Raw genomic sequence first — 25,285 nt, 5'->3', positions numbered from 1 at the left:
CAGTTATAAATACTGAGAACTAAACAGGTGGTGGCAGAGGGGAGGAGGTTGGGGGAGGGAAAGAAACAGGTGAGGAAGATTATAAGGTACAAACTTTCGGTTGCAAAAGGGATGACTCATGCCTTTGAAATGTACAGTGTGGGGAATAACAGTCAATAACTTTGTAATATCTTTATATGGTGATATATCCTAACTAGACTTATTATAGTAGTCATTTCGCAATGTATCGAATCAGGATATTGTGTAACAGAAACTAATACAGTATTATAGGTCAATTATATTTCAAAAACAAACTCATAGAAAAAGAGATCAGATTTGTGGTTATCAGAGCAGGAACGGGCAGAGGGAATTGAAGGAACGCAGTCGTAGCTCAGTCGGTAAAGAATCCGGCTGCAATGCAGGAGACACGGTTTCGATTCCTGTGTCGGGAAGATCCCCTGGAGAAGGAAATGGCAACCCAGTCCAGTATTCTTGCCTGGAGAATCCCATGGACAGAGGGGCCTGGCAGGCTTCAGTCCATGGCGTCACAAGAGTCGGACACGACTTAGCGACTAAACCACCAAACCATCACAGTCAAAAGCACAAATTTCCAGTTTTAAGATAAATGAATACTAGGGATGTAAATTACATGATAAATATAATGAATACTGCTGTGTTATATATGAAAGTTGTTAAGAGAGTAAATCCTAGGAGTTCTCAATACAAGGAAAAAATTATTCTCTATGTCTTTAATTTTGTGTCTCTATGAGATGATGGACATTCACTAAACTTACTGTGATAATCATTTCACAATGTATGTAAGTCAAAGTTTCCCTGGTGGCTCAGATGGTAAAGAATCTGCCTGCAGTGTAGGAGACCAGGGTTCAATCCCTGGGCAAGGAAGATCCCTTGGAGAAGAAAATGACAACCCACTCCAGTATTCTCATCTGGATAGTTCTATGGACAGAGGAGCCTGGCAGACTACAGTCCATGGGGTCACAAAGAGTCAGACTAGACTGTGTGACTGAACATACATATACACATATAAGTCAGACCATTATGCTGTACGCCTTAAATTTATACAGTGCCAATATCAACCATGTCTCAATAAAACTGGGAGAAAAAAAGATTTAAAAAAAAAAGCCGGGGCCTTCACCATGCACCACAAGGAGTTTTAGGGCGGCCAGCAGGATGGTGACCACAATGAGGCCACCATGTGTCCTTGGGTCCAGAGGTCCTGAGCTGCTTTGCCTACCCTCTACCTTTCAATCTTCTCATGCCTGTTTTATCTATAAAGTCCAGGGGTTTTGGCTGTACTTGGCAGAAGGAACAGGGCCACGTATGTCTATTTCATCTTCTCAAGAGTGAAAGTTCCCAGGACTTCCCTGGTGGTAGTCCAGTGGTTAGGAATCTGCTTTGCAATACAGGGGATATGAGTTCAATCCCTGGTCAGGGGACTAAGATCCCACATGCCTTGGAGCAACTAAACCCATATGCCGCAACTCCTAAGCCACAATTAGAGAGTCCGTGCGCCACAAGTAAAGATTCCACATGATGCAATGAAGACCTGATGCAGCCAAATAAATAAATAAATATTTTTAAAAAGGAGTGAAAGTTCCCCAACTGTTGTCTTTTTTTTTTTTGCCTCAGCATACAGGATCTTAGTTCCCCGACCAGGGATCAAACCCATGCCCCCTGCAGTGGAAGCGCAGAGTCCTAATCGCTGGACTGCCAGGGAACTTCCCCCCGACCTGTTTCCTTTCACTTGGCTCTCTGTACACATATTCACTACCTGCTCGGCTCTTGTAACCCCTTGAGCTTGAGATCCCTGAGTTGGCCTTTGTAGTCAGTGTTTTGGCCTTGGGTATCCTACTGGCAACCAGAACGAGAAAAAGGAAAAGAAAAAGAAACCGCAGGGAAGCTCATTTGGGATAGGCTGGGGCTGGGGGCACTGCAGGAGAGAGGGCTGGGAGACCCTGGCCCCCAGCCCCTGCACGGTGCTCTGTCCACCCCTCACTAAGCCTCCCTTCCCGGGAACAGATGGTAAAGAACTCCATTGACTTTTAAGTTTATTTAAACCTTGGGGACCTTATCATATCTGCATCCTAACAGCACAAAGTTAAACAAAGCAGCTTCTGAGGCCCAAGGAAAGAGTAGTTGATTTAAGATAGGGCTCTATCAGAGGTTATTCAACCCTTAGTGCCTCCTGCCTTATCGCTCACAGGGGCCACGATCCCGGCCAGGGCAGTGCCCTGGCATCCTGTGCTCCAGCTAAGCTCCAGCCCCAAGGGGAGTCTTTCTGGGGAAGGAGCTCAAATAACTTTGTCAGTTGATGAGCAGCCCTGTGGGTGCCAGGCAGCCTCTTTATCAACCTGCCCAGTCCCTGCTCAACGCGCTTATAATGACAGCAGCCACTGTGGTAGAGAGGGAGGACATGCAGGGTTTTCTCTCACCAAGGCTGATCCCAGTGCCCATTGGCCGCAAAGCAACACCAATCCTGAATCCAATATGGCGCCATCCTTCTTTAGGGGCCAGCCAACCCAAGGTGACCCCCGTCACTGCAGACCCCTTCTGTATTGAGGACATTGGCCATTTGTCCCTACACTTATTGATGCTTAGTAGGGATCTGGATTTGTCTTACTTGAGCATCATGCTTCTGCCAGTACCACCATTCTTGAACTTACTCACGCCTCATATGCTATTCTCGTGAATCTCCCAATATTGCTTCTGATCTAGAAGCTGCCATACAGCAAAAGAAGTACAGGGAGATGTCCCAGGGGACCTGCTTTCATCATGAACCCAACCATCTAGAAGCATCTGGCCTTGCAGGGGATGCAAGGATGAAATGGCCCTTTGAAGACAGCCGCAGTCCACCTGGGAGACAACAGCGTGGGAGGTTGGACTGCCACCTCAAAAATGCCCTTATATGTGGTGCGGTTTCTCCTGTAGACAGAACACATGTGCATTCAGACTTCCTCCGCCCCTGGTCTGCTAAAGAGGATTCAGTAATTGCACCAAGTTTCCCCTTGGAGAAGGAAATGGCAACCCACTCCAGTATTCTTGCCTGGAGAATCCCATGGACGGAGGAGCCTGGTGGGCTACATTAATCCATGGGGTCGAAAAGAGTCGGACACGACTGAGCAACTTCACTTCCCCTTGCTCCTCCCATCTTACTGATCCTAAGGAGGAAGAGTTGCTTGCTGGGAGATAGGCATTATAGATACATACAATAAAGTGTTGAGATGGACAGAGGAAGAACAGAACTTTTTAGACTAGGAATGAAAGAAAGGTTTGGGAGGGCAGCATTTGGAGTATCTGTTGAGGACCGACTGTGGGGTGTGAGAGGAAAGGAAAGTAGTTTTCACCTGTGTTGTGGTCGACCACATATTTCAATAGCTTTGATATCTTTCAAAAGGCAAGGGTGGGGTAGGGAATAGGGAGTGAAAGTGTTAGTCACTCAGTCATGTCCAACTCTTTGTGACCCTGTGGACTGTAGCCCGCCAGGCTCCTCTGTCCATGGAATTCTCCAGGCAAGGATACTGGAGTGGGTAGCCATTCCTTTCTCCAGAGGATCTTCCAGACCCAGGGATGGAACCTGCATCTCCTGCATTGCAGGCGGATTCTGAGCCACCAGGGAAGCCCCGGGAGGGGAGGGAGTAGGGGGTTCCTATGTACTTCTAGTTCAAGCTGTATAAAGGGGACACTGAGCCTGGGCTGCTTTGGGATCTAGAATCTCAGTGCTATTTGAGGATCTTGGAGCTGAGGGGCAAAAATGGGGGAGGCATCGCCCTGAGGTACAACAGTGACCCAGTATCAAGAGTTTTGTTTCCTGAACTCTGTTGAAGGCAGGATGCTCTCCTGGGCGGGGCGGGGGGGGGGGGGTGGTGGTGCATGATAACAGGCCCACTACAGTGGAAGGGAGGGGGCCTTCTGATCATTTGGGGCTCCTTGGGCCCCTACAAGAACAGGCAAAGGAGGATTGCTACAATGGCTGAGACGATTGACTCTGACCACAGAGGGTAAGTGGAGTTGCAGTTAACAGATGGGAGCACGGGCAATTGTGTAGCGCTCAGGGACCATCCTGGTGTCTGCGTGTTGCCATCACCAGTGATAAGTTGTTCAAAGAAGACCACTGTCATGCCAGGCAGGACCACCAAGTACAGGTCATCTCCGTGGGTGAAGAACGCCGGCCCAGCCGAGGAACTGCCAAAGTCAACCTGTGGAGTGAAGGAGAGAAGGTACAGCCTGGGATCGGCTACAGAAACCAAGATGGCATCCCACCGTCTTGCTGCTAGACTGCAAAATCGCCCTCTTCCCTTGGAATATATTTTTTAAAATTATAAGGGGACTTCCTTGGTGGTCTCGTGAGGGTTTGGTACTTTCACTGCCATGGCTCAGGTTCAGTCCCTGGTTGGGGAACTGAGATCCTGCAAGTTGCAAAGAGCAGCCAAAAAAAAAAAAAAAAAGAAGACATCCCACCAAACACACTGGAAAGTACAAAGAATAACATAAGAGATACCCATGGGGGCCCACCACTCAGATTTAGCAAGTAGTTACATTCTTATTCTTAGGGGTTTTTTTTTGGCTCCACCACATGGCATGTGAGATCTTAGTTCCCTGACCAGGAATTAAACCTGTGCTCTGGCATTGGAAGCACGGCGTCTTAACCACTGGCCCACATAGGAATTCCCACAAGTCATTACATTCTGCCAGAAACCCTTTGCACCCCTTCCCTATGCCACTCACTTCTCTCCTTCTGGGTAACAATATCTTGAAATTGACATGGCACCTTCCTGTTCAGTTTTGTATAGTTTTCTACTTGGGTATATATTCATTCACAATATATAGAACTATCTTGTGTATTAAGCATTTTTACATGGGTAATCTTACATTGTACACCCTCTGTCCATGGAATTCTCCAGGCAAGAATACTGGAGTGGGCAACCGTTTCCTTCTCCAGGGGATCTTCCCTAACTAGGGATCGAACCCAGGTCTCCTGCATTGCAGGCAGATTCTTTACCATCTGAGCCATCAGGGAAGCCCTATATTGTACACAGCATTTGGCAATTTGCTTTATTCAATGGCATTATGGCTTTGAAATGTACACAAGAGGCTCCAGTTCATTCAATGGAACTGCTGTGTGGTATTTCATGGTGTGAGAATGTCACGGTTTCCATTCATTCTCCTCTTGGTGAGCACCTGGATTATTTCTGACTGTTTTGCTATTACAGACATGTGACACACATCCTTGTAAATGCCTCCAGGTGCCTATGCATGAGTTTCTCTGTAAGTGGAATTGCTGGATTGTAGGGTATAGGCACCTTCCACCTCACCAGGTGTTGCGAAATGATTCTAGAGAATATTGCCTGTTGGTCTTGGACACTCCCTTCAGCGCAGAGTTTCTATGGCTACACATCTCTGCCCAAACTTCGCAGCATTCAGATTTTTGTTTTCTCTCACTCTGTGGGTGTCAAGTGGCATCTCCTTATTGTTTTAACTTGCATTTCTTTATTCGTGACACTGAGCATCTTTCGTTTGTTCATTGTTTATTTCAGTGTTCTCATCTATGAGCTACTCATTGATGGAATTGGCCTAGTTTTCTGTTGGAATGTTTTCCCCTTTTCTTATTGATGTGTAGAATCTTTTTATATGTTCTCAGCACCAATTGATGGTTGACTCTGTGTGTTAGTCGCTCAGTCATGTCTGACTCTGCGACCCCATGGACTGTAGTCTGCCAGGCTTCTCTGTCCATGGGATTCTCCAGGCAAGAATACTGGAGTGGGCAACCGTTTCCTTCTCCAGGGGATCTTCCCTAACTAGGGATCGAACCCAGGTCTCCTGCATTGCAGGCAGATTCTTTACCATCTGAGCCACTGGGGAAGCCCTGATTGTTGGCTATATGGTGGAAAATATCTTCTCCTGGACTGCAGCTTATCTCTTACCATGTTTAGGTTTTCTATTGTTTCTCTTTTTTTGAGGCATAAAATACATTTAGTGAGGTCCTTAAAATGCACAAATCTTAAAACTACAACTTGAAATTTTTACATTTGCACATATCATGTGCCCACCACCCAAATCAAGATATAGAGCATTTCTATAACCCCAGAGGTTTTCCTTAAGTCCCATCCCCCTTCTCCCCAGAGGTGGCCGTTTTCCTTTTTCCTTTCCTTTAATTTTTTGAAAAGACATTTATTATTATTTTTAAATTAAATTAGTTTATTTATTTTTGCTGTGCCCCACGGCATGTGGGATCTTGGTTCTGCAACCAGGGATCAACTCTGCACCCCCTGCAGTAGAAGCAGAGTCTTAACCACTGGACCACCCGGGAAGTCCCATGACCAGAGGTAGCCACTTTCAAACTCCTATCACCATGGGTTACTTCTGCTTCTTCCTGACCTTTGTAGAAGTGGAATCTCTCCTGTATCTGGTTTCACTCAGTACAATGTGCGTGAGGTCCACTCATGTTGTTGTGTGTGTCTGTAGTTTATTCTTTTTCGTTGTTGTATACCATTCCATTGTGTGACTCTTACAGTTCCTATCCATTCTTGTGAGCATTTGGATGGTTTCTAATTGTTTTTCTGTTACAAACAAGATGTGGCACACGTCCTTGTCCTCCAGGTACACATACCTGAGAGTTTCTCTAGAAGTAAAGATGCTGGGTCGTAAGGTGTATACATCAACCACGCTACCAGATATTGCGAAATGATTCTCTAAAATTGTCCCAGCCAACTCTCCCTTAAGCATGTTGGAAAGTTTCTGATGTACACATCTCTACCCTCACTTGGTAGTGTTACTTTGTACTTTTGTTCTCCTGTGGATGAGAAACAGTAATTGTAATTTGCCTTTAGAAATAAACTACACATCTACATGAGAAGAAAACTGTAAAATTTTTAAAAAGAACATAGGGACTATCTCTATTTCTTGGGGCTGGAAAGCGTTTCTAAATATGATACACAAGTATATAAAAAAGAATAAATTGATAAGTTCGAGTACATTTTAAAAACTGGTGTGATAAAAGACAATAAAAATTAAAAAAAAAATAAGCTAGGTAATTTGCCATTGTAATTTGCCTTTCTCTGATTGTTAGTGAAGTTGAACACTTTTAGGTAGTCATTGGTCATTCCAGTTTATTCCGTATATTGCCAATTCATAGCCTTGGTCTATCTTTCTAATAGGTAGTCTTTTTCTTTATAGATTAATAGAAATTCCTTACGTATTCTGATTACTAACCATTTGTTGGCTATACAAATTTGATATGACTTATTTTTTTAAATAGATATTTATTTCATATTAGTTTTTGCATGCAAAATCTTTTGTTGTGGCATGCCGGGCTCTTGAGCTATGGCACGGGGGATCTAATTCCTGACCAGCTGTCAAATCCAGGCATTGGGAGTACGGAGTCTTAGCCACTGGTCCACCAGGGAAGTGGTGCCTAGCTTATCTGTAAAAAAAAAATTATTGTCTTTTATCATGCCAATTTTTAAAATGTACTCAAATTTATAAATTTTTTTTTTACATACTTTTGTATCTTGTTTAGAAACACTTTCCAGCCCCAAGAAATAGAGATAGTTCCTATTTTCATCTAAAATTTTTATAGTTTTCTTCCCATGTAGATGTTTAGTTTATTTCTAATATCTACATTGTTGTTGTTGTTGAGTCCCTAAGTCATGTCTGACTCTTTTGCAACCCCATGGACTGTAGCCTGCCAGGCTCCTCTGTCCATGGGATTTTACAGACAAGAATCCTGGAGTGGGTTGCTATTGCCTTCTCTCGGAGATCTTCCTGACCCAGGGATGGAACCTGCATCTCCTGCAGTGGTAGGCGGATTCTTTACCACCGAGCCAAGAAAGAAGCCCATATATCTGAGAAGAGACAGGCCCTGCCCTGGTACGTCTGTCTGAGGCAGATAATTGCATATACTGGGAGCAGATGTCACACCAAGGAACAAAAACGGTCCCTGTACTCAGGTGCCGGGGATTGCAGGGGCAATTGGAGAGGTAATTTTGCATCTGGCTCTTGTTACATGGACACCTGTGCTGAGATACCACAATTACGTGTGTTTTCTGAGATGGAGCCTAAGGCCAGGAAAACGATTAGGTGCAGCAGGCACCTAAGGAGGCAGTGAGGACAGGGGTGGTGGCATCTTAGAATCTTGTGATACTTGGCCCTGGGCCGGTTAAAATCCAATCTGTCCTTTCTCTCCTCAGCAGCAAGGTTGGGGTCCCCCTCCACCTCTGCCTCCCTCATGAGCCTCTTAAACTGGCCAACTGAGAAACCAAACTGGTTCAGGGCCAGCGGGTCAGACTCCCCGACCGCCGGCCTGGCTGAGTCTGTGAGCTGGTCTTCAGGCGCTCTGGGGGCTGTGTTTGGAGGTGGTGGAGGTGGGCTGGGCCCTGGCCCGGGGGGTTGCCGCGGGTGGGGGGCGGGTGTTTATTTCTGGGTGGGGAGGTTTGGGTTTGGGTTTAGCCCGCGGGTGTGTGTCTGTGTGGGTTTGTTTGTGTGTGTTTGTGTGAGAGGGTGTGCGTTTCTCCCAGGGTGTCCACAGTTCCGGGCATGGTCTGTCCCTCCCTGTGGGTGACGGCAGGAGGCCTGAGGTGAGAGTGGCCGGGGTGGGGTGGAGCCGTGTCCTCTCGGCCTGGCCCGGTTGGCAGCTTTGGGGTAATTCCCAGGCTCTGGGGTGTCATGAGCCTGGGAGGGAGGCATGAGTCACTCCCCCCCTCCCACTGCCCTAGAGAAACTTCTTCCCTGTCCCCGGGGCCAGGTTTCGCCAGGAGCCATAAAGAGGCCCTGCGCAAGCCTCTTCCGTTTTCAGGTAGGTGGCTGAAACCCAGCCCGGGGCTGCCTGGGACCTGAGCCGAGGGCGTCACCCAGATGGGAACCGGCGGCCTGGACCCACCCCTCAGGCTCTCCCGGGTCTTTTCTGTGTCCTGAATAGTTTGTCCCTCTCCGGTAGGCCCGTCCCTCACTGAGCCCCACCCCTCACTGAGGCTCCCCCCCCCGCGCCCCCCTCCCCTCACTGAGGCCCCCCGCGCCCCCCTCCCCTCACTGAGGCCTGTCCCTCACTGAGCCCCTCCCCTCACTGAGCCCCTCCCCTCACTCAGCCCCTCCCCTCACTCAGCCCCCTCCCCTCCCTGAGGCCCCTCCCCTCACTGAGCCCCCCTCCCCTCACTGAGCCCCGCTCCCCTCACTCAGCCCCTCCCCTCACTGAGCCCCCTCCCCTCACTCAGCCCCCCTCCCCTCACTCAGCCCCTCCCCTCACTCAGCCCCTCCCCTCACTGAGGCCCCTCCCCTCACTGATCCCCCCTCCTCTCACGGAGCCCCGCTCCCCTCAGCCCCTCCCCTCACTCAGCCCCTCCCCTCACTGAGCCCCCCTCCCCTCACTGAGGCCCCTCCCCTCACTCAGCCCCCCTCCCTTCACTCAGCCCCTCCCCTCCCTGAGCCCCCTCCCCTCCCTGAGGCCCCTCCCCTCACTGAGGCCCCTCCCCTCACTGAGCCCCCCTCCCCTCACTGAGCCCCCCTCCTCTCACTGAGCCCCTCCCCTCACTGAGCCCCCTCCCCTCACTCAGCCCCTCCCCTCACTCAGCCCCTCCTCCTCTCACTGAGGTCCTCCCCTCACTCAGCCCCCCCTCCCCTCATTGAGGCGCCCCTCCCCTCACGAGGACCCCTCTCCGAGTCCACTCTCTGCACCTGGTCTCTTCATCAAGCTCTCTCTCCCTGGGGGGCCACGGGAGTAATCGGGGGCGGGCGGGGCTCAGGGCAGCGATGGGTTGCGCCTGTGCCAGCTTGTCTTCCGTCTGGCTGGCTCTCCAATGCATCGCGAACATGAAGGCCAGTGTTCCCGCCATCTTCCCAGGCCCAGGGGCTCGATGGGGAGGAGGGGAGACCGGGGGGCTGTGGCTGCCATCACCAAGGGGGCTCCCGGACAGCCCCTGCCTCCCCTCCCCTTCTTTCTCCCTCCTCGCACAGGCACACGTTCACCTGCCTACCCGTCCTCCCCACACACACCACCCTCCGTGGAGGGCCCGGGAGAAGTCTCCCTCCTCGCTCCTGGGCCCCTGGTTCTCCGGTCGGTCGGAGCACTTAGTCTAGGCGCCGCCGCCCCATCCGACCCGACAGACCCCCGCGGGGCACCTGGGCTTTCCCTGGGGACTTAAAGGCCGGCTGCAGTAACGCCCGACTACACTGGGGGGCCCTCCTCTGCTGCTGGGGCCACAGCCGTCCGTCAGGTATGGGCTACTCCCTGCCGGTGGACCTCACAGTCCTGCCCTGGATGGCCGCCTCCCCGGCCTCTGCCTCGGGGCCTCCGCCACACTGGCTGTGCCCTCCGCAGACACCCAAGGGCGTCCACCTTAGGCCTGTCCAGCTGGGCCCTCCCTGGGGAAGACGGGTCTCTGCCATGCATATAGCACTGATCAGCTTTTGTTTTTCATCAGAGTGAAAAAAATCTGTAAACCCTGATGGCTCACGATTGAACCCCTTCCCTTCGCTGAGCCCCAATTTAGGGGTACCTCGCGCAGCCCCATCACTTTTCCGATGGTCACAGTTCTTCATTCCTCCACTCTCTTTTGTGTGCCTGTCGATTCAGGCGTGTCTGACTCATTGGAACCATATGGATGGTCGCCTGCCAGGCTCCTCTGTCCGTGGGATTCTCCAGGCCAGAATACTGGAGTGGGTTACCATACCCTCCTCCAGGGATCTTCCTGACCCTGGGATCGAGCCCGGGTCTTTCACATCTCCTGCATTGGCAGGCGGCTTCTTTACCACTCGTGCAGCCTGGGACGCTTCCTTTGGCAGCACGGATTTTTGAAATTTCCACCCACAGGCGGAGTATGCCTCGGAGGCTGCAGTGGCCACAAGCAAACACATGGGGGCGACACTTGAGAGGGCCAGGCGCGGAGACGGACACGAAGCCATTGTGCCCCCCTCCACCCCACTACCCTCTTCTGGCATGCGGCGCCACGTCCAGGGCCTCTGTCTCCTGGCTGGGCGTCCCAGCTCATTCTGGACAGGGGGTGGGGGAAGGGACGTTGCCTAGGACAGGCACCCTGAATTTCCACTATCCTCCCCCTACTCTTTACCCCAGGCCTGCACCATCTGACCGCTCCTGCGTGTCCACAGTGGGGCTGGCAACCCTTGAAGACAGGGCCTGACAGTTTCTGAGTTTCTCTCCAGCTCGAGCAAGCTCTGGGTTCAGTCACATCTTGAAAATAAACAAACTTGAGCAGTCTTAATGCTTATTGCAGTGGTTACATACACTGCTGTGGTTTCAGACAGTTCTGGGTTCAAATCCTGCCTCCACGAGCTGTGTGACCTGGTGGAAGTCACTTTAAATGCTCTAAGTTTTTATTTCCACTTTAGTAGACTGGGACGACATCCCCCTCCCTCCCCTTTTTCAATGTTTATTTTTCAAAGAAAAACAGCAGCAGCCAATTGGAAACCTATGTATTCTTCAATTCCAATTTTGTTTAATTTAGAAATGACTTACTGATCCACAGTTTTAAACGCTCCTCTTTACTCTTTAAATATTTATCTTCTACTTGTGTTGAATTCTTCAAAGGAGATTGTTTCAGTATATATCTCCAGGTCCTTGCTTTGCTACTTTTAGCAAATACATAAAGAAAAATAAAAATGCAAAATGCAATTCCATTGTGCACTCACGCATGTTAAGGACACCAATCATCAAAAATAGAAAAGAGGGGACTTCCCTGGTGGTTCAGAGGCTAAGACTCTGCCCCCAATGCAGGGTGACCTGGGTTCCATATCTAATCAGGAACTAGATCCTACATGCTGAAACTAAGAGTTCACATGCTGCAACTAAAGATCCCACGTGCTGCAACTAAGACACAGAATAACCAAATAAACAAAAGCAAAATATTTTTTAAAAATGGACAAAGGAAAACTTTTTGGAACAGCCAGTTAAGTGAATTAAAAAAAGAAAACTCACATGAATTTGGCTTCGTTGGGGCAGAAATCCATTCCTATTATCCATCACAGGGTTGTGCAGGGTAACAGAGGTTGTGTGGGGCCTTCCTGGCACTTGATAGGCATTTGACAAGTTAACATTATTATTTTTGGAGCAGCTCTACTGATATGTTGGGTTGGCCAAAAAGTTCAATTTGGTTTTAAGTAAAAATAAAAGACATATTTTTGGGGACTTCCCTGGTGGTGTGGTGACTAAAACTCTGAGCTCCCAATGCAGGGGGCCCGGGTTAAATCCCTGGTCGAGGAACTATATCCCGTGTGCCTCAACTGAGACCTGGTGCAGCCAAATAAATAAATAATACATATTAAAAAAAAAACATAATTTTCATTTTCACCAAGAACTTTATTGAGCAATGTAAAACTGTGGTGCTGGAGAAGACTCTTGAGAGTCCCTTGGACAGCAAGGAGATCAGACCAATCAGTCCTAAAGGAAATCTACCTTGAATATTCATTGGAAAGACTGATGCTGAAGTTGAAGGTCCAATACTTTGGCCACCTGATGGGAAGAGCCAACTCATTGGAAAAGACCCTGATGCTGGGAAAGATTGAAGGCAAGAGGAGAAGGGGGTGAGAGAGAATGAGATGGCTGGATGGCATCACTGACTCAGTGGACATAAGTTTGAGCAAACTCCAGGAGATACTGAAGGACAGGAAAACTTGGTGGAAAAGAGTTGGACACAGTTTAGCAAGAGAGCGACAATAGTTCACTAACTGAATGAACATTTTGGCCAACCCAATGATTCACATACTATACAATCCAATCACTTAAAGTGTATAACGAACAAAATGGCTTTTAGTCTATTCAGAGTTATGCAACCATAACCACAGTCAGTTTTAGAACATTTTCATCATAGTGAAGAGCAACCCTGTACCCTCTATGACCCTACCCCACGTCCTCTCCAGCCCTAAGTCACTCATCTATTTGCTGTCTTTGTCAGTTCAGTTCAGTTGCTCAGTCATGTCTGACTCTTTGCGACCCCATGAACCGCAGCACACCAGGCCTCCCTGGCCATCACCAACTCCCAGAGTCCACCCAAACCCATGTCCATTGAGTTGGTGATGCCATCCAACCATCTGGTCCTCTGTTGTCCCCTTCTCCTCCTGCCCTCAATCTTTCCCAGCATCAAGGTCTTTTCCAATGAGTTAGCTCTTCAAATCAGGTGGCTAAAGTACTGGAGTTTCAGCTTCAACATCAGTCCTTCCAATGAACACCAAGGACTGATCTCCTTTAGGATGGACTGTTTGGATCTCCTTGCAGTCCAAGGGACTCTCAAGAGTCTTTTCCAACACCACAGTTCAAAAGCATCAATTCTTCAGTGCTCAGCTTTCTTTTTTTTTTTTCAGCTTTCTTTATAGTCCAACTTTCACATCCATACATGACCAGTAGAAAAAACCATAGCCTTGACTAGACAGACCTTTGTTGGCAAAGTAATGTCTCTGCTTTTTAATATGCTGTCTAGGTTGGTCATAACTTCCCTTCCAAGGAGTAAGTGTCTTTAATTTCATGGCTGCAATCACCATCTACAGTGATTTTGGAGCCCAGAAAAATAAAGTCAGCCACTGTTTCCATTGTTTCCCCATCTATTTGCCATGAAGTGATGGGACCAGAAGCCATGATCTTAGTTTTCTGAATGTTGAGCTTTAAGCCAACTTTTTCACTCTCCTCTTTCACTTTCATCAAGAGGCTCTTTAGTTCCTCTTCACTTTCTGCCATAAGGGTGGTGTCATCTGCATATCTGAGGTTATTGATATTTCTCCCGGCAATCTTGATTCCAGCTTGTACTTCTTCCAGCCCAGCGTTTCTCATGATGTATTCTGCATATAAGTTAAATAAGTAGGGTGACAATATACAGCCCTGACGTACTCCTTTTCCTATTTGGAACCAGTCCGTTGTTCCATGTCCAGTTCTAACTGTTGTTTCCTAACCTGCATACAGATTTCTCAAGAGGCAGGTCAGGTGGTTTGGTATTCCCATCTCTTTCAGAATTTTCCACAGTTTATTGTGATCCACACAGTCAAAGGTTTTGGCATAGTCAATAAAGCAGAAATAGATGTTTTTCTGGAACTCTCTTGCTTTTTCGATGATCCAGCGAACGTTGGCAATTTGATTTCTGGTTCCTCTGCCTTTTCTAAAACCAGCTTGAACATCTGGAAGTTCATGGTTCATGTATTGCTGAAGCCTGGCTTGGAGAATTTTAAGCATCGCTTTACTAGCGTGTGAGATGAGTGCAATTGTGTGGTAGTTTGAGCATTCTTTGGCATTGCCTTTCTCTGGGATTGGAATGAAAACTGACCTTTTCCAGTCCTGTGGCCACTGCTGAGTTTTCCAAATTTGCTGGCATACTGAGTGCAGCACTTTCACAGCATCATCTTTCAGGATTTGAAATAGCTCAACTGGAATTCCATCACCTCCACTAGCTTTGTTTGTAGTGATGCTTCCTAAGGCCTATTCTAAATGTTTCATGTAAACAGAATCATGCACTATGTGACCTTTCTGTCTGACACTTGCATTTAGCGTGTTTTCAAGGTTCATCCACGTTGTAGCATATATCAGCACTTCATTCCTTTTTATGGCTGAAAAATAATTCCAATGAATGAATATTGCCCATTGGTTGATCAGTTCATCCTCTGATGGTCACTTGGGTTGTTTCCCGTTTGGCTATTGGAATCATGCTGCTGTGAACATTCAGGTAGCTATTATTATTAATAATATAGATACTATTGTATAATATATTATTAATAATAATACATTATTAATGAATAATAAGATAATGAGGCCTGAGCTCCCCAGACTGTCCAGAGCACAGAGAAGGGAAAGAGCCAGGCGGGTCATTTTGTACCAGATTTATCCCAGAGGGAGATCCTGGGCCACAGAGTTACATGGGATGGCGGGGTCCACCTCACCATCAGCAGGGAAGCCTGGTGTATACAGATATGATTTAGGATATGAATATGGAGTAGGAGGCTGGGCCAGACTTTAGTACAGGGGAAGGATGTTGGTGCCTGGGTTAGACTTCTGTGGGTGAGTTGGGGTTGTGAGCAAGCGGGTATGGAGGGTGAAACCTGTGGGAGGCCAGCGAGGAGGATGAGGAAACAATGGCTGGTGTGAGTGTGTGTGAGTGATTATTGCCACATCAGTTTGCCTTTGCTCTCTCCCCTTCCCCATTGCCAGCAGCAATAGGTCAGGCTTGGGACTGGGGTGGGGTGGAAGAATAGTCAAGGTCCCCCTGGGCTTGACCTTGAGGGAAAGGCCAAGGTCAAGAAGAGCTGGAGTTGGTGTTCTGGACTGGGGACAGGAAGAATGGATGTGGGAGAGATTCCTCCACTGGGAAGCAATGACTATGGGGTGTGCGTGACTTGAGAGTGTGCCCTGTCAGGTCAGAGAAAGTCCCTACTGTGTGCACCTACTGTGCATCCGGCACTGTTCACAGGATTCACCTTTTAGTTGATGACTGTAGGGTTCCTGGCCAGTGATTTCTGATGCCTGGGTGTGGCCGGGAGGTCACTGAGCCCCAGGCCCTGAAGGGGCCACCCACACTGGAGCTTGGAGATTTCCAGGGCAACCAGGGCTTGGCCTTGACTTAGGATTCAAGAAGCATTTTTCTCCATGTCCTGGGATGTTGAGTTTCCCTGATCAGAGATGAAGCTGCAGGAAGATCTGAGGTTGACAACATTTGCTTCATACCGAAGAAATGTCAGCCAGCCTGGCAAAGAACTGGAATGAAGCTCGGTTAAAAGAAAATAAACACATGAGACCCTTGGTGTACACCTGCGTGTGTGGGGGCAGCTTCATGCCAATGTGTGTGGTCTGAGTGGGCCCTGGGGGTGGACAGCTGTGGGGTGATGCTGAGGGGCAGGGACACCAAGCCAATGGCAGCTGGCCAGCCCCCCCGGGCACCTGCAGTCCCTCAGCATCATTGAAGGGAGGCAGGGAGTGGACAGGCAGAGAAGGGAGGGTGGGACCGAGGGCCTTGCGTGAGCTCTCAGGCCCAGGACAGAAGCTCAAACCATGCAGGTTAAGCCCTGCTATAAAAAGCACGTTGAAAGGGAAAAAAAGTTCAAACTAACCACAAGCGTGGCTGCTCCCAGCTGATGGGGCAGGTCAGGGCCGGTTGCACCCTTCCCCAGGGCTAGACTGATCCAGAACTGGGAGCCAGCAGAGAATGAGGGCTAGGTCAGAGGGTGCACCTGGAACCCTCTGGCTGATGAGCTAGGCCCCAAGAGAGCCAGGGGTCAGGCCCTGTGGGTGGTGTCTCCCCCATCCATGCCTGGAGGCACTCGAACAGGAGAAAGGCTGGAGGGGCCCGAAGGCCAGGCCTGGGAGCCTTCTCGCCAGGAGGGGAGCGTAATTAATACAATCTCTGAGTCACCTGGGGCTGGAGTGCCACTCGTGATCCTTAGACTTCTGGTTTGGTCCCTGGCTTGTCACCACTGACTCACTGGCTACCTACCTGGGAGTACCCTGGTTGGCCTACTGGTTTCTCTCTTCCTCTTGGTGTGTTATGGAAGCAGAGATAGCTTTTCTGTAAGGCGGAGTCATCAGGTGTAAGCTGCCCAGGCTGCTGGGAGGGAAAACGTGCTAGGTTCCAGGATCCTCTGGGGTCTCCATGGAGTTCTCATTTCATGTTCCAGAGGTCTCCACTGGAGGGATGAAGAGGAAGTGAGCCAAGGTGACCCCAGCTCCTTGCTCTGTCCACTAGAGAGCTTGGTCTGTCTTGACCTGGGGCCAGCAGGGCTGCTTTGGGGTCAAGATGTCCCCTAATGGCCTAAGGCTCCATCCATATCTCTTCCCATCCAGTTAAGAAGTCACAGCTAAAAAAAAAAAAGAAGTCACAGCTAGCTGGGCCTGCCCTTGCCTGTCCATGACTCCCCTGGGCCTCCAAGCTTTGAGCTGGGTACTAGTGGTTTTTCCTGATGAGCCCAACTTGCCTTCCAGACTCCACAATCCCCCCAGAAGGCACCCCCCCAATCTCCCCTGATCCTCTTTTTAGAGAACTCTCTCCTTTCCATAGACTTCCATGCTTTTACTCGCCTTTCACAGCTCTCCTCTCCCCTTCTCCCTCCTCCAGGAAGTCTGCCTGGGGCCTCAAGATGCTGCTGACTGTGACTCCTCCAGAGACCACACAGAGTGGCTTCTCTGGGCTAGGGAATTGTCTGTGTAGATCAGGGGGTCTCAAGGTCAGTTGTTGTTGACATGCTTGGTTGTGTCCGACTCTGTGACCTCATGGACTGCAGCACACCCTGCTTCACACCTTCAGCACACCCTGAAGGACAGGCTTCCCTGTCCTTCACCATCTCCCAGAGTTTGCTCAAATTCATATCCATTGACCTCAGGGTCAGGCACCAGCTCAGTTCCCCACTGTTCTCAATATTTTTGTGGCCCTGGAATGTCCCATGAGTTCTCTGAGCCTTAGTTTTCTCATCTCTGAAATGCCCTGCATGGTTTTGTAGTGAGATATGATAACTTGTCATAATACTAAGGCACGTAGCCTACTACCTTGCTGACCAGTGGGAAGAGAGACCTGGTTGGAAGGAGGATTCTCTGGCTGGGGGTCGAGGCGGGGCAGGTATGGACTGGGCAGGACTGATGCCTCCAAAGGGTTATTGGGTCCTCAGGGATCCCCTGGCCTTTAGGTCCTCTTCTTCCTCTGCCTCTGGAAAGTGGAAATCTTACAACCAGGAGACAGGGGTTGCTCTGAAGTGAGGTGGGGGAGCAGGAGGGAGGGATGGGGTGGGGTGGGAGGGAAGGAGTTCTCCTGTCCCTGTGATGGACCCCTCTGAGAAGTAGGGGACGGCTTGTGAAGAGCAGACAGCAGGGTGGGACGGTGGGGATGGCTCCAGTCTTGCATAAATATAGGCCCTTTAAAACTGCCAGGCAGAAGCTCAACTCGGGAGGACTAATTTAATGGAAAGTAATTAAAAACTGGTGGCTTAGTGGTAAAGAATCTACCTGCCAAGGCAGGAGATGCAGGGGGGGCAGGTTACATCCCTGGGTGGGGAGGAGAAAATGGCAATCCACTGCAGTATTCTTGCCTGGGGAATCCCATGGACAGAGGAGCCTGGCGGGCTACAGTCCATGGGGTCAAAAAACAATTAAAAACTCATTTTCACTCTTTCAGTCTCCTCCCCTTCACAGAACCCTTCCCCCCATCTGAGCCCCTCTCTCTAACCAAGTCCATTCAGAGCATCTGCAACCCCTACTCAGCCCCGCCTGGCCTGCGTGCTCTCTCTCTCTCTCTCTCTCTCTAAACCCACCTCCACCCCCACCGCACCCCTCATCCTTCCATCCTGTCCTGGGAACTGCCTGCCTTGCCTGGACTGTGGGACTGTAACCAGCAGCGAGGTCTTGCTTCTCCTCCTTGGAGATGCCACCCCACCCCCGCCTTCTCCCTCTACACACGTGGGGCCCAGCCTGGGGGCAGCACTGGCTCAGCCAGTCCGGCCAGGCTGGGCAGCTGGGCCTCTTGTGCAACCAGGCCTGTCATTATCCCCTCCTGGGCCAGCTAGGGAGGACGGCCACCAGTGTGGGCTGCCAGGCCTCACGCGGAAGGGCTACCCGTTCAACCGATGGCCTGGCCTCCACTTCTGAGCCCAGAGCCCATGGCTTTCTAGGGCCTGGGCTGGGCCCGCTAGACCCTTGTCAGGGCAGCCAGAATCTCAGTGGACTAAGCGGGCCTTGATTCCATGTTTTCACGGAGCCTCCTAGAGTCTCAGAGGGACATGCTATCATCTTCCTTGCCCGGATGAGAAAATTGGTTGAGCGAGTTTGAATCTATTGCCCAGTATCACAGAATCGGTAGTGACAGAGCTGGGACTCAACCGAGGGAGGGCTGGGGTCGTCTTAGATGAGAGCAGTGAAGACACCACGTTCTACTCCAGATTCTGGAAGTACCAGCTGGGGACCCAGCCCTCCCAGCCACCGCTGGGTCTTCCTGCTGAAATCCCCATCGTTGCTAGAGCCATCAAGAGGTGGCCAGCACACACCGGCCCGGGTCTGGACGTGAACACCCGTTTGCTGAGGGCATCTAAGAGATACTGCTACCGGGACAATCCAGGGAGATGGCTCACAAGTGACTCAGTGACACAATCTTTACACTCACAGGAAATTAGGACGCCCCTTTGCAGATTATTTACTGAAACTTAAACGAATTTTTAACTTAATGACATTGTCTGTGGTTAAAAAACAACAGGATCTTAACTTGTGTCCGTGGGCAGAGAAGTTAATAAACTCCTGCAAAAACAAGTCGTTTAGAACCAACTTTCAGCTAGACTAACTTTCCAGCTGAGAGTGAAACTGCTTCTTTTTTCCTTCAAAAAAGCCATTTGGTTTTATACTGATCAAAACGTTATGTCTGGTAGGGGAAGAATAAACTTTTTCTTTTTTTATATTTTCTTGGCTGCGCCGCACAGCATGTGGGAACTTAGTTCCCTGACCAGGGATGGAAACTGCACCCCTTGCATTCGAAGCGTGGAGTCTATAATTTTAAGCTGACACCGATTTACTGGCTTTGGAGTTCCAGGTCCCAGAAGATTAGTGAAGGGGCCGGGACCTGGGTCTACTCAACCCTCAGAGATTCTTCAGGATGCCTGTCAGGGGTCTGGTGGACCCGCACAGGCCAGGGAGGAACAAAGAAGGTTCAGAAGGCAGCAGGGCGCCTCAGGGTTGGATGAGACACTTTATCTGTCCCTTTCCCAGGGACACCCAGGGAGCTGGGCATGGGCACGGGCACTGTGTGTGTGTGTGTTGTGATCAAACATTTGGCTGAGCCCCTGGGGCCCTGGAGACCCTGGTCTGAGAAGTCCTAGTGGAACCAGAGCTGAGGGGCTGTTGGTTTGGGACACGAACTTGGCTCTTTCCTCCTCAAGCTTTTCAGCTCACAAAGCATTTTCATATCCTCATCTTATTTCATATCTGGGAGAGGTGCTAATGCCTTCAGTTTTCAAAGAGAGGTGATGCTCAGATGTGGGGCTGGCTTCCCCCGAGGTCACAGGGCTGGTGAGAGGTTATGGGCGGGGATGGGTGAGATGATCTGGTTGGGAAAGAGGGTTATCATAGATTAAAAAAACCCAGCATGTGGTGGCTCAGTGGTAAAGAACCCGCCTGCCAAGGCAGGAGACCCAGGTTTGATCCCTGGGTAAGATCCCCTTAAGAAAGATATGGCCACTCACTCCAGTATTCTTGCCTGGAAAATCCCATGGACAGAGGAGCCTGGTGGGCTACAGTGCATGGGGTCACAAAAGAGTCGGACACGACTTAGTGACTCAACAAGTGTAAGACACAATTCTATTGGCATAAAGTTAGTGTCTGTTGGGAGAAAGAAAAAGAAGTAAGTGCTAACCCTGCCTTCCCAGCCTCAAAAGCAAAAGTGATGAATGGCAGACACATTATTAAAGTGTCACAGTGAAAGGTTGTCTAAGCTGTTGGGAGGACCAGGCTTGGGGAGCCGGAGTGGGTGTAGCAGAAGTGTTCTGGCTTCACTGGTGTTTTTCTTTTTCCTGGGAGGGACCCAGCCAGTGTCTCCTGGCATAAATGAAGCATCAACAAATATCTCTCCAGCTCCACTCACGTGCAGAGGGTTCATGGCTCCCCCAGGACCGGCTCCTGATTCTCTTTCATACCTGGGCACCTCCAGCTCTGCCTGAGCTGCCCCGCAGACTCCCCCTACCCATCCCCCCACACCCCCCACACCCCCTGCCGTGGGCTTGTCCTCTGCTTGGGGTTCTCCTGCAGCTGTCCACCCCTCTAGCTCTCAGCCCCTCCCCCACCTCTGATGTGCTTGGCTGAGCTGGGTAGGGAAGGACAGCTTCTTTGTCACTTCTGTTGGGCCGCACGTAGAAAATTCTAGGGCCTGTGTTCTTCCCCACCCCAACTCCTGCTTCTCCAAGTGCCAGCTGACAGTGTCCCAGAACAAGGGCCGGAAGTTGGCGGGGGCCATCGTGGGGTGAATGAAGGTCTGGCCATCTGGCCAATTCACTGTAGGCAGAAACCTTACAGAAGGGCTGGGATAATCGGCCTGCCCCATGTTGGGCAAGCCCTCCCCCTCCCCAGCCCTCTCTGGGCCTCAGTTTACCCGTCTGTGGAGAGGCAGTAAGAGTCCTTGCCCAGCTCATGGATGGGCAGGCTGTGATGAGGTCATCCCAGAGAAGTACTTATCGTGCATCTCAAAAGGTAGTTATCTCTGTTGCTCAGTCCACAGCCTATTTGCGTGCTGTTCCTCAAAGCCTTGTAAGGAAAATGCCAGGAAGGCGTGGTCCTGGCAGAAACCATCCCTGTTTGTGTTGCTGTGTGTGCTTGGGAGTGGGGTGGGGGAGGGGAACCGGAACAATGCCTCCTGCCTTACTGAGCACCCAGTACGTGTCAAACCGGGCACTGAGCTCTGAGGTTGAATATCCTTAGGAGCCCCCAGCATCGTCCAGCCCCAGGCCTGATGCCCTGGGTCGGTGGCTGGGTATCTAATCCGACCCAGACAGTGTTCCTTGAGCTTCCTGAAAGAGAGTTTGCGTGACTTGGGTGGAAGCCTTCTGTGAGTTATCTGAAGCGTGCTGATGGCCCCTGGAGCCCTCGGCCTTGTAGGGGAGACCAAAGTGTTTACAGTCCACCACAGTACAGGACTTCAGCTTCTCCATCTAGATGATCCCCGCCAGGCCTGTGGTTCCACGGGCCATGAGCATGCTTCAGATAGCTAACAGAAGGTTTCCACCCAAGTCACGCAAGTTCTCTTTCAGGAAGCTCAAGGAACACTGTCTGGGTCGGATTAGACACCCAGCCACCGCCCCAGGGCGTCAGGCATGGGGCTGGACGATGCTGGGGGCTCGGGGACTCACGGGAGCCCTGGCCCCTGGGATGAGCTCCCCAGCATGTGGGGAGCTCTGCAGCTCGTGGATCACGTGGGGTTCCCTTGATCCAGCCAGGATGAGCCCGGCCACTCTCTCTCACCCCCATAATGGCTGCTTCTTTAGGTTCCCAAAGTCCTCTGCCCTGAATCAGGCCCTTCCTGGTCCTCTGCCTGCTCTCATCTTCATTCTGTTTTCAGAGACTCCCCCTTCTTTTATTTATTCATTGATTTTTTTAATGTGGACCATTTTAAATGGTCTTTATTGAATTTGTTACAATACTGCTTCTGTTTCATGTTTTGGTTTTTTGGCCCAGGAGGCATGTGGGGCCTTAGCTCCCTGACCAGGGATTGAACAGGCACCCCCTGTGTTGGGAAGCGATGTCTTAACCACTGGACCACCGGAGAAGTCCCCCAGAGAGCCACTCAGCCCCCATCCACTGCCTCTGTACACAGCCCAGGGCTCCGCGGTGCCTGAGGCAGAGATTTCTGGCTCATCGCTCCGGCCCCTCCCCCACTCCCCCTGTCTCTGGTCGGACTGGATTCCTCTGAATCCGTTCTGGTTCCCAGAACTAGCTGCATTTCCCCACCTCGGGCACCTTTGTCCTCACTGTTCCCTCTCTCTGTTCTCCTTCGCCTAGTCCGGCTGCCTTGCCCAACTCCAGGGGTCCCCTCCGTGGAGATTTCTGTCCTCAGAGTCCTCTGCTGCACAACCGAAGAATTCAGTGCTCCCTGGAGTTGTGCCAGGCAGCTCCCCCTCCCAATCAGGCCCCCTCCCCGGCAACCCCACCTCCAACTCCATCTGATTTAACCCTCCCCTTCGAAGTCTCGTGGGACTTTGCTCCCATTCTGGCTTTATCGGAGGACCGCTCTGTGTATCTTCCCTAAGTAAACACCTGTTTGTTGGGCTGAAGTCCCCACGGTCTGACCCATGGCTTTCTCTTGCTGACTTCCCCCACCACCTAGTTCTGGCCAAGCCAACTGAGCTCCAGCAGCAACTGGCTGAAACTGCTGAGCCTGGGAGGGTATGGTGGAGCAGGCTTCCTTCTCTCTTTGGCCAAAAAGGTGTCACCTCCAACACCCATCCTCCGCAGGGTTGGGAACCCAGGTGATGGTGGTGAGAGAGGAGGAGGGCAGGTGAGGGATCCAGGAGTCCGAGCCCCCCACCCCAGCCCCTTGCTCCTTAAAACTGGCCCTCACCAGGCCAATGTCTAGACCTCAGGTGAGGATGGTGGCTGGTGAGACTCTTAGCTATTAATAGTTATCAGGCCAGTGATGAAGCTGATACAGACTCTGCCAACAGTAATCAAGGTGGGGCTGCTCTTCGGCAGTTCTAGGACTCTATCCTCAGACCCTCTCCCTGAGTGTGGTCACACAATCCCCCACTCCCACCCTGTCCATCCATCCAAGCCTGGAATGAGGGAGCCCTGGGACGCGGGGACCCTTCTCTTCAGGCCCCCAGACTCGGCTGGGCCTGACTCCTCCTCCGGCCCCTCAGGGATGTCCAGGTGCTTTGGAGGCTGTGACTCAGTGTCTGTCTCCTGGGTGACCTCAGCAGGGCCCTGGGGGCAGGGGGAAAGGGCAGTTTCCTCCGAGACTGGATCGTGACTCAGGGGCCCAGGGCTGGGACCTGAAAGTCCCTTTGTTGGCAGGCTCAGGAATCTAGAGGAACTGGTCAGGGGGCGGCTCCAGGGACTGAAACCCCTCCCTCGGCCTCCGCCCCTCCCGCGGAGCACCATATAACCGCTCCAGTCTTGAGCCCGCGAGCCTGTGGCTGCAGTTGGGCAGGAAGGAAGCTGGTCGGGTCACACTCGCTGGGTTTGTGCCTCGGACTCTCTCGGGAGAGACGCCTGAAGCGGCTCCAACTGGCTTTGCCTCCGGACTCCCTCCCGGTGAAAGGCCTTGCTGCGCAGTAGCCGTCCGCGGCTCTTGGACTCCTACAGCCTCCAGGGCCGGATCCTCAGCGCCTTTCCAGGTGCCAGACGCGCCCCGCCTCCTCGCAGACGCTGAGCCATGGCTTCCATGGGGCTGCAGGTAATGGGCATCGCGCTGGCCGTGCTGGGCTGGCTGGGCGCCATCCTGAGCTGCGCGCTGCCCATGTGGCGCGTGACGGCCTTCATCGGCAGCAACATCGTCACGTCGCAGACCATCTGGGAGGGCCTGTGGATGAACTGCGTGGTGCAGAGCACCGGCCAGATGCAGTGCAAGGTGTACGACTCGCTGCTGGCGCTGCCGCAGGACCTGCAGGCGGCCCGCGCCCTCATCGTCATCTGTATCATCCTGGCCGTGTTTGGCGTGCTGTTGTCGGTGGTGGGCGGCAAGTGCACCAACTGCGTGGATGATGAGAGCTCCAAGGCCAAGATCATGATTGTGGCCGGCGTGGTGTTCCTGCTGGCCGGTCTGCTGGTGATGGTGCCCGTATCCTGGACGGCTAACAACATCATCCGCGACTTCTACAACCCTCTGGTGGCTTCGGGCCAGAAGCGGGAGATGGGGGCCTCGCTCTACGTGGGCTGGGCCGCCGCTGGCTTGCTGATGCTTGGGGGGGCCCTGCTCTGCTTCAACTGCCCGCCCCGCAACGACAAGCCCTACTCCGCTAAGTACTCCGCCGCCCGCTCCGCCCCAGCCAGCAACTACGTCTAAGGCCTACTGTTGACTCTTTTTTTTTTTTCCTTTCCTCTTTGTTTCTCCATGGACTGAGCTCACTGCAATCTGTGACCCTGGGCGGATGGCCTGGCCATGGGTGGCAGGGGACCGGGTCAGCAGCCCCCAGAGCCTCCTGGCCCTCTTGGACACTTTCTCAAGGCCATCTCCGACACCAGCAAGGAGGAATAGAAAGAGACTCCTGGGCCACCCTCCTCCGAATGGCTGTGGATACAGGGGGCTGGCTCCTGCTGGCCAGAACAGTTCAGCCCTGACTCTGCTTGGGCTCTGTCTCTTTGTGGGTGCTCAGTGGACCACAGGGCCTGCGTTGACCACTGTCCCCCTTCTTCCGTCCTCCCTGCTCCCCTCTGCCAGCATTCTCTGGCTGGGCCAGTGAGCACTTAGGCTGGGTCTTGCCCATAGAAACCCGGGGCCATGAGTATGGCCGCCTTGCTCACCTACCTGCCCTTGGAGCTTAGTTGCAGAGTGGACGGACAGGTTTAGGGGGGAGGGGCGGAGGTGCTACAAACTGGTTTGGGTAGTGGTGAGGGAGGAGGCCATAGAGGTGGCCCAGGCTGCCTGCACCCCTTCCAGCCCCCCGACCAGGGCCCCCGGCCCCTTGACCCTGGTCACCTCTGGATCCTCCGCCCCTGCCAAGGTCGTTGGCAGCCTGGAGAGGGCAGGGGGATCACTCTTTCTCCGGCCCTCATCCCAGGAAGTCCTGGGGCTCTCCCCTGCCTCCTACGTGGTTTCTGTTTTGTAATTTAAGCTATTTGTCACGGTAATTGCTATTATTTTCTACAATAAATGGGACCTGTGCACAGGAATTCTCTCTATTGATCTGATTT

At 51.5% G+C, this 25,285-nt stretch overlaps 1 protein-coding gene and 1 non-coding gene across 2 annotated transcripts; one reads left to right on the top strand and one right to left on the bottom strand.

Moving 5' to 3' along the window:
* Positions 1 to 4,945: 4,945 nt before the first annotated feature.
* On the bottom strand, positions 4,946 to 5,017 carry TRNAC-GCA. Its single transcript has one exon. It is a non-coding gene; the product is annotated as a tRNA-Cys (tRNA).
* An 18,524-nt stretch (positions 5,018 to 23,541) lies between these two features.
* Positions 23,542 to 25,264, top strand: CLDN4 (claudin 4). The gene has a single exon (XM_043914969.1). It carries the CDS (start codon positions 23,808 to 23,810, stop codon positions 24,435 to 24,437), a length of 630 nt encoding a protein of 209 aa, XP_043770904.1. The 5' UTR covers positions 23,542 to 23,807; the 3' UTR covers positions 24,438 to 25,264.
* The last annotated feature ends 21 nt before the right edge of the window (positions 25,265 to 25,285 follow it).

This window comes from Cervus elaphus, chromosome 10 (assembly GCF_910594005.1).
Source record: "Cervus elaphus chromosome 10, mCerEla1.1, whole genome shotgun sequence".
Lineage (NCBI taxonomy): Eukaryota > Metazoa > Chordata > Mammalia > Artiodactyla > Cervidae > Cervus > Cervus elaphus.
This window is presented reverse-complemented; position numbering and strand designations above follow the sequence as displayed.

Excerpts from the sequence above, each read along its gene's own strand:
- CLDN4 (XM_043914969.1), top strand. The coding sequence starts at position 23,808 with ATGGCTTCCATGGGGCTGCAGGTAATGGGCATCGCGCTGGCCGTGCTG.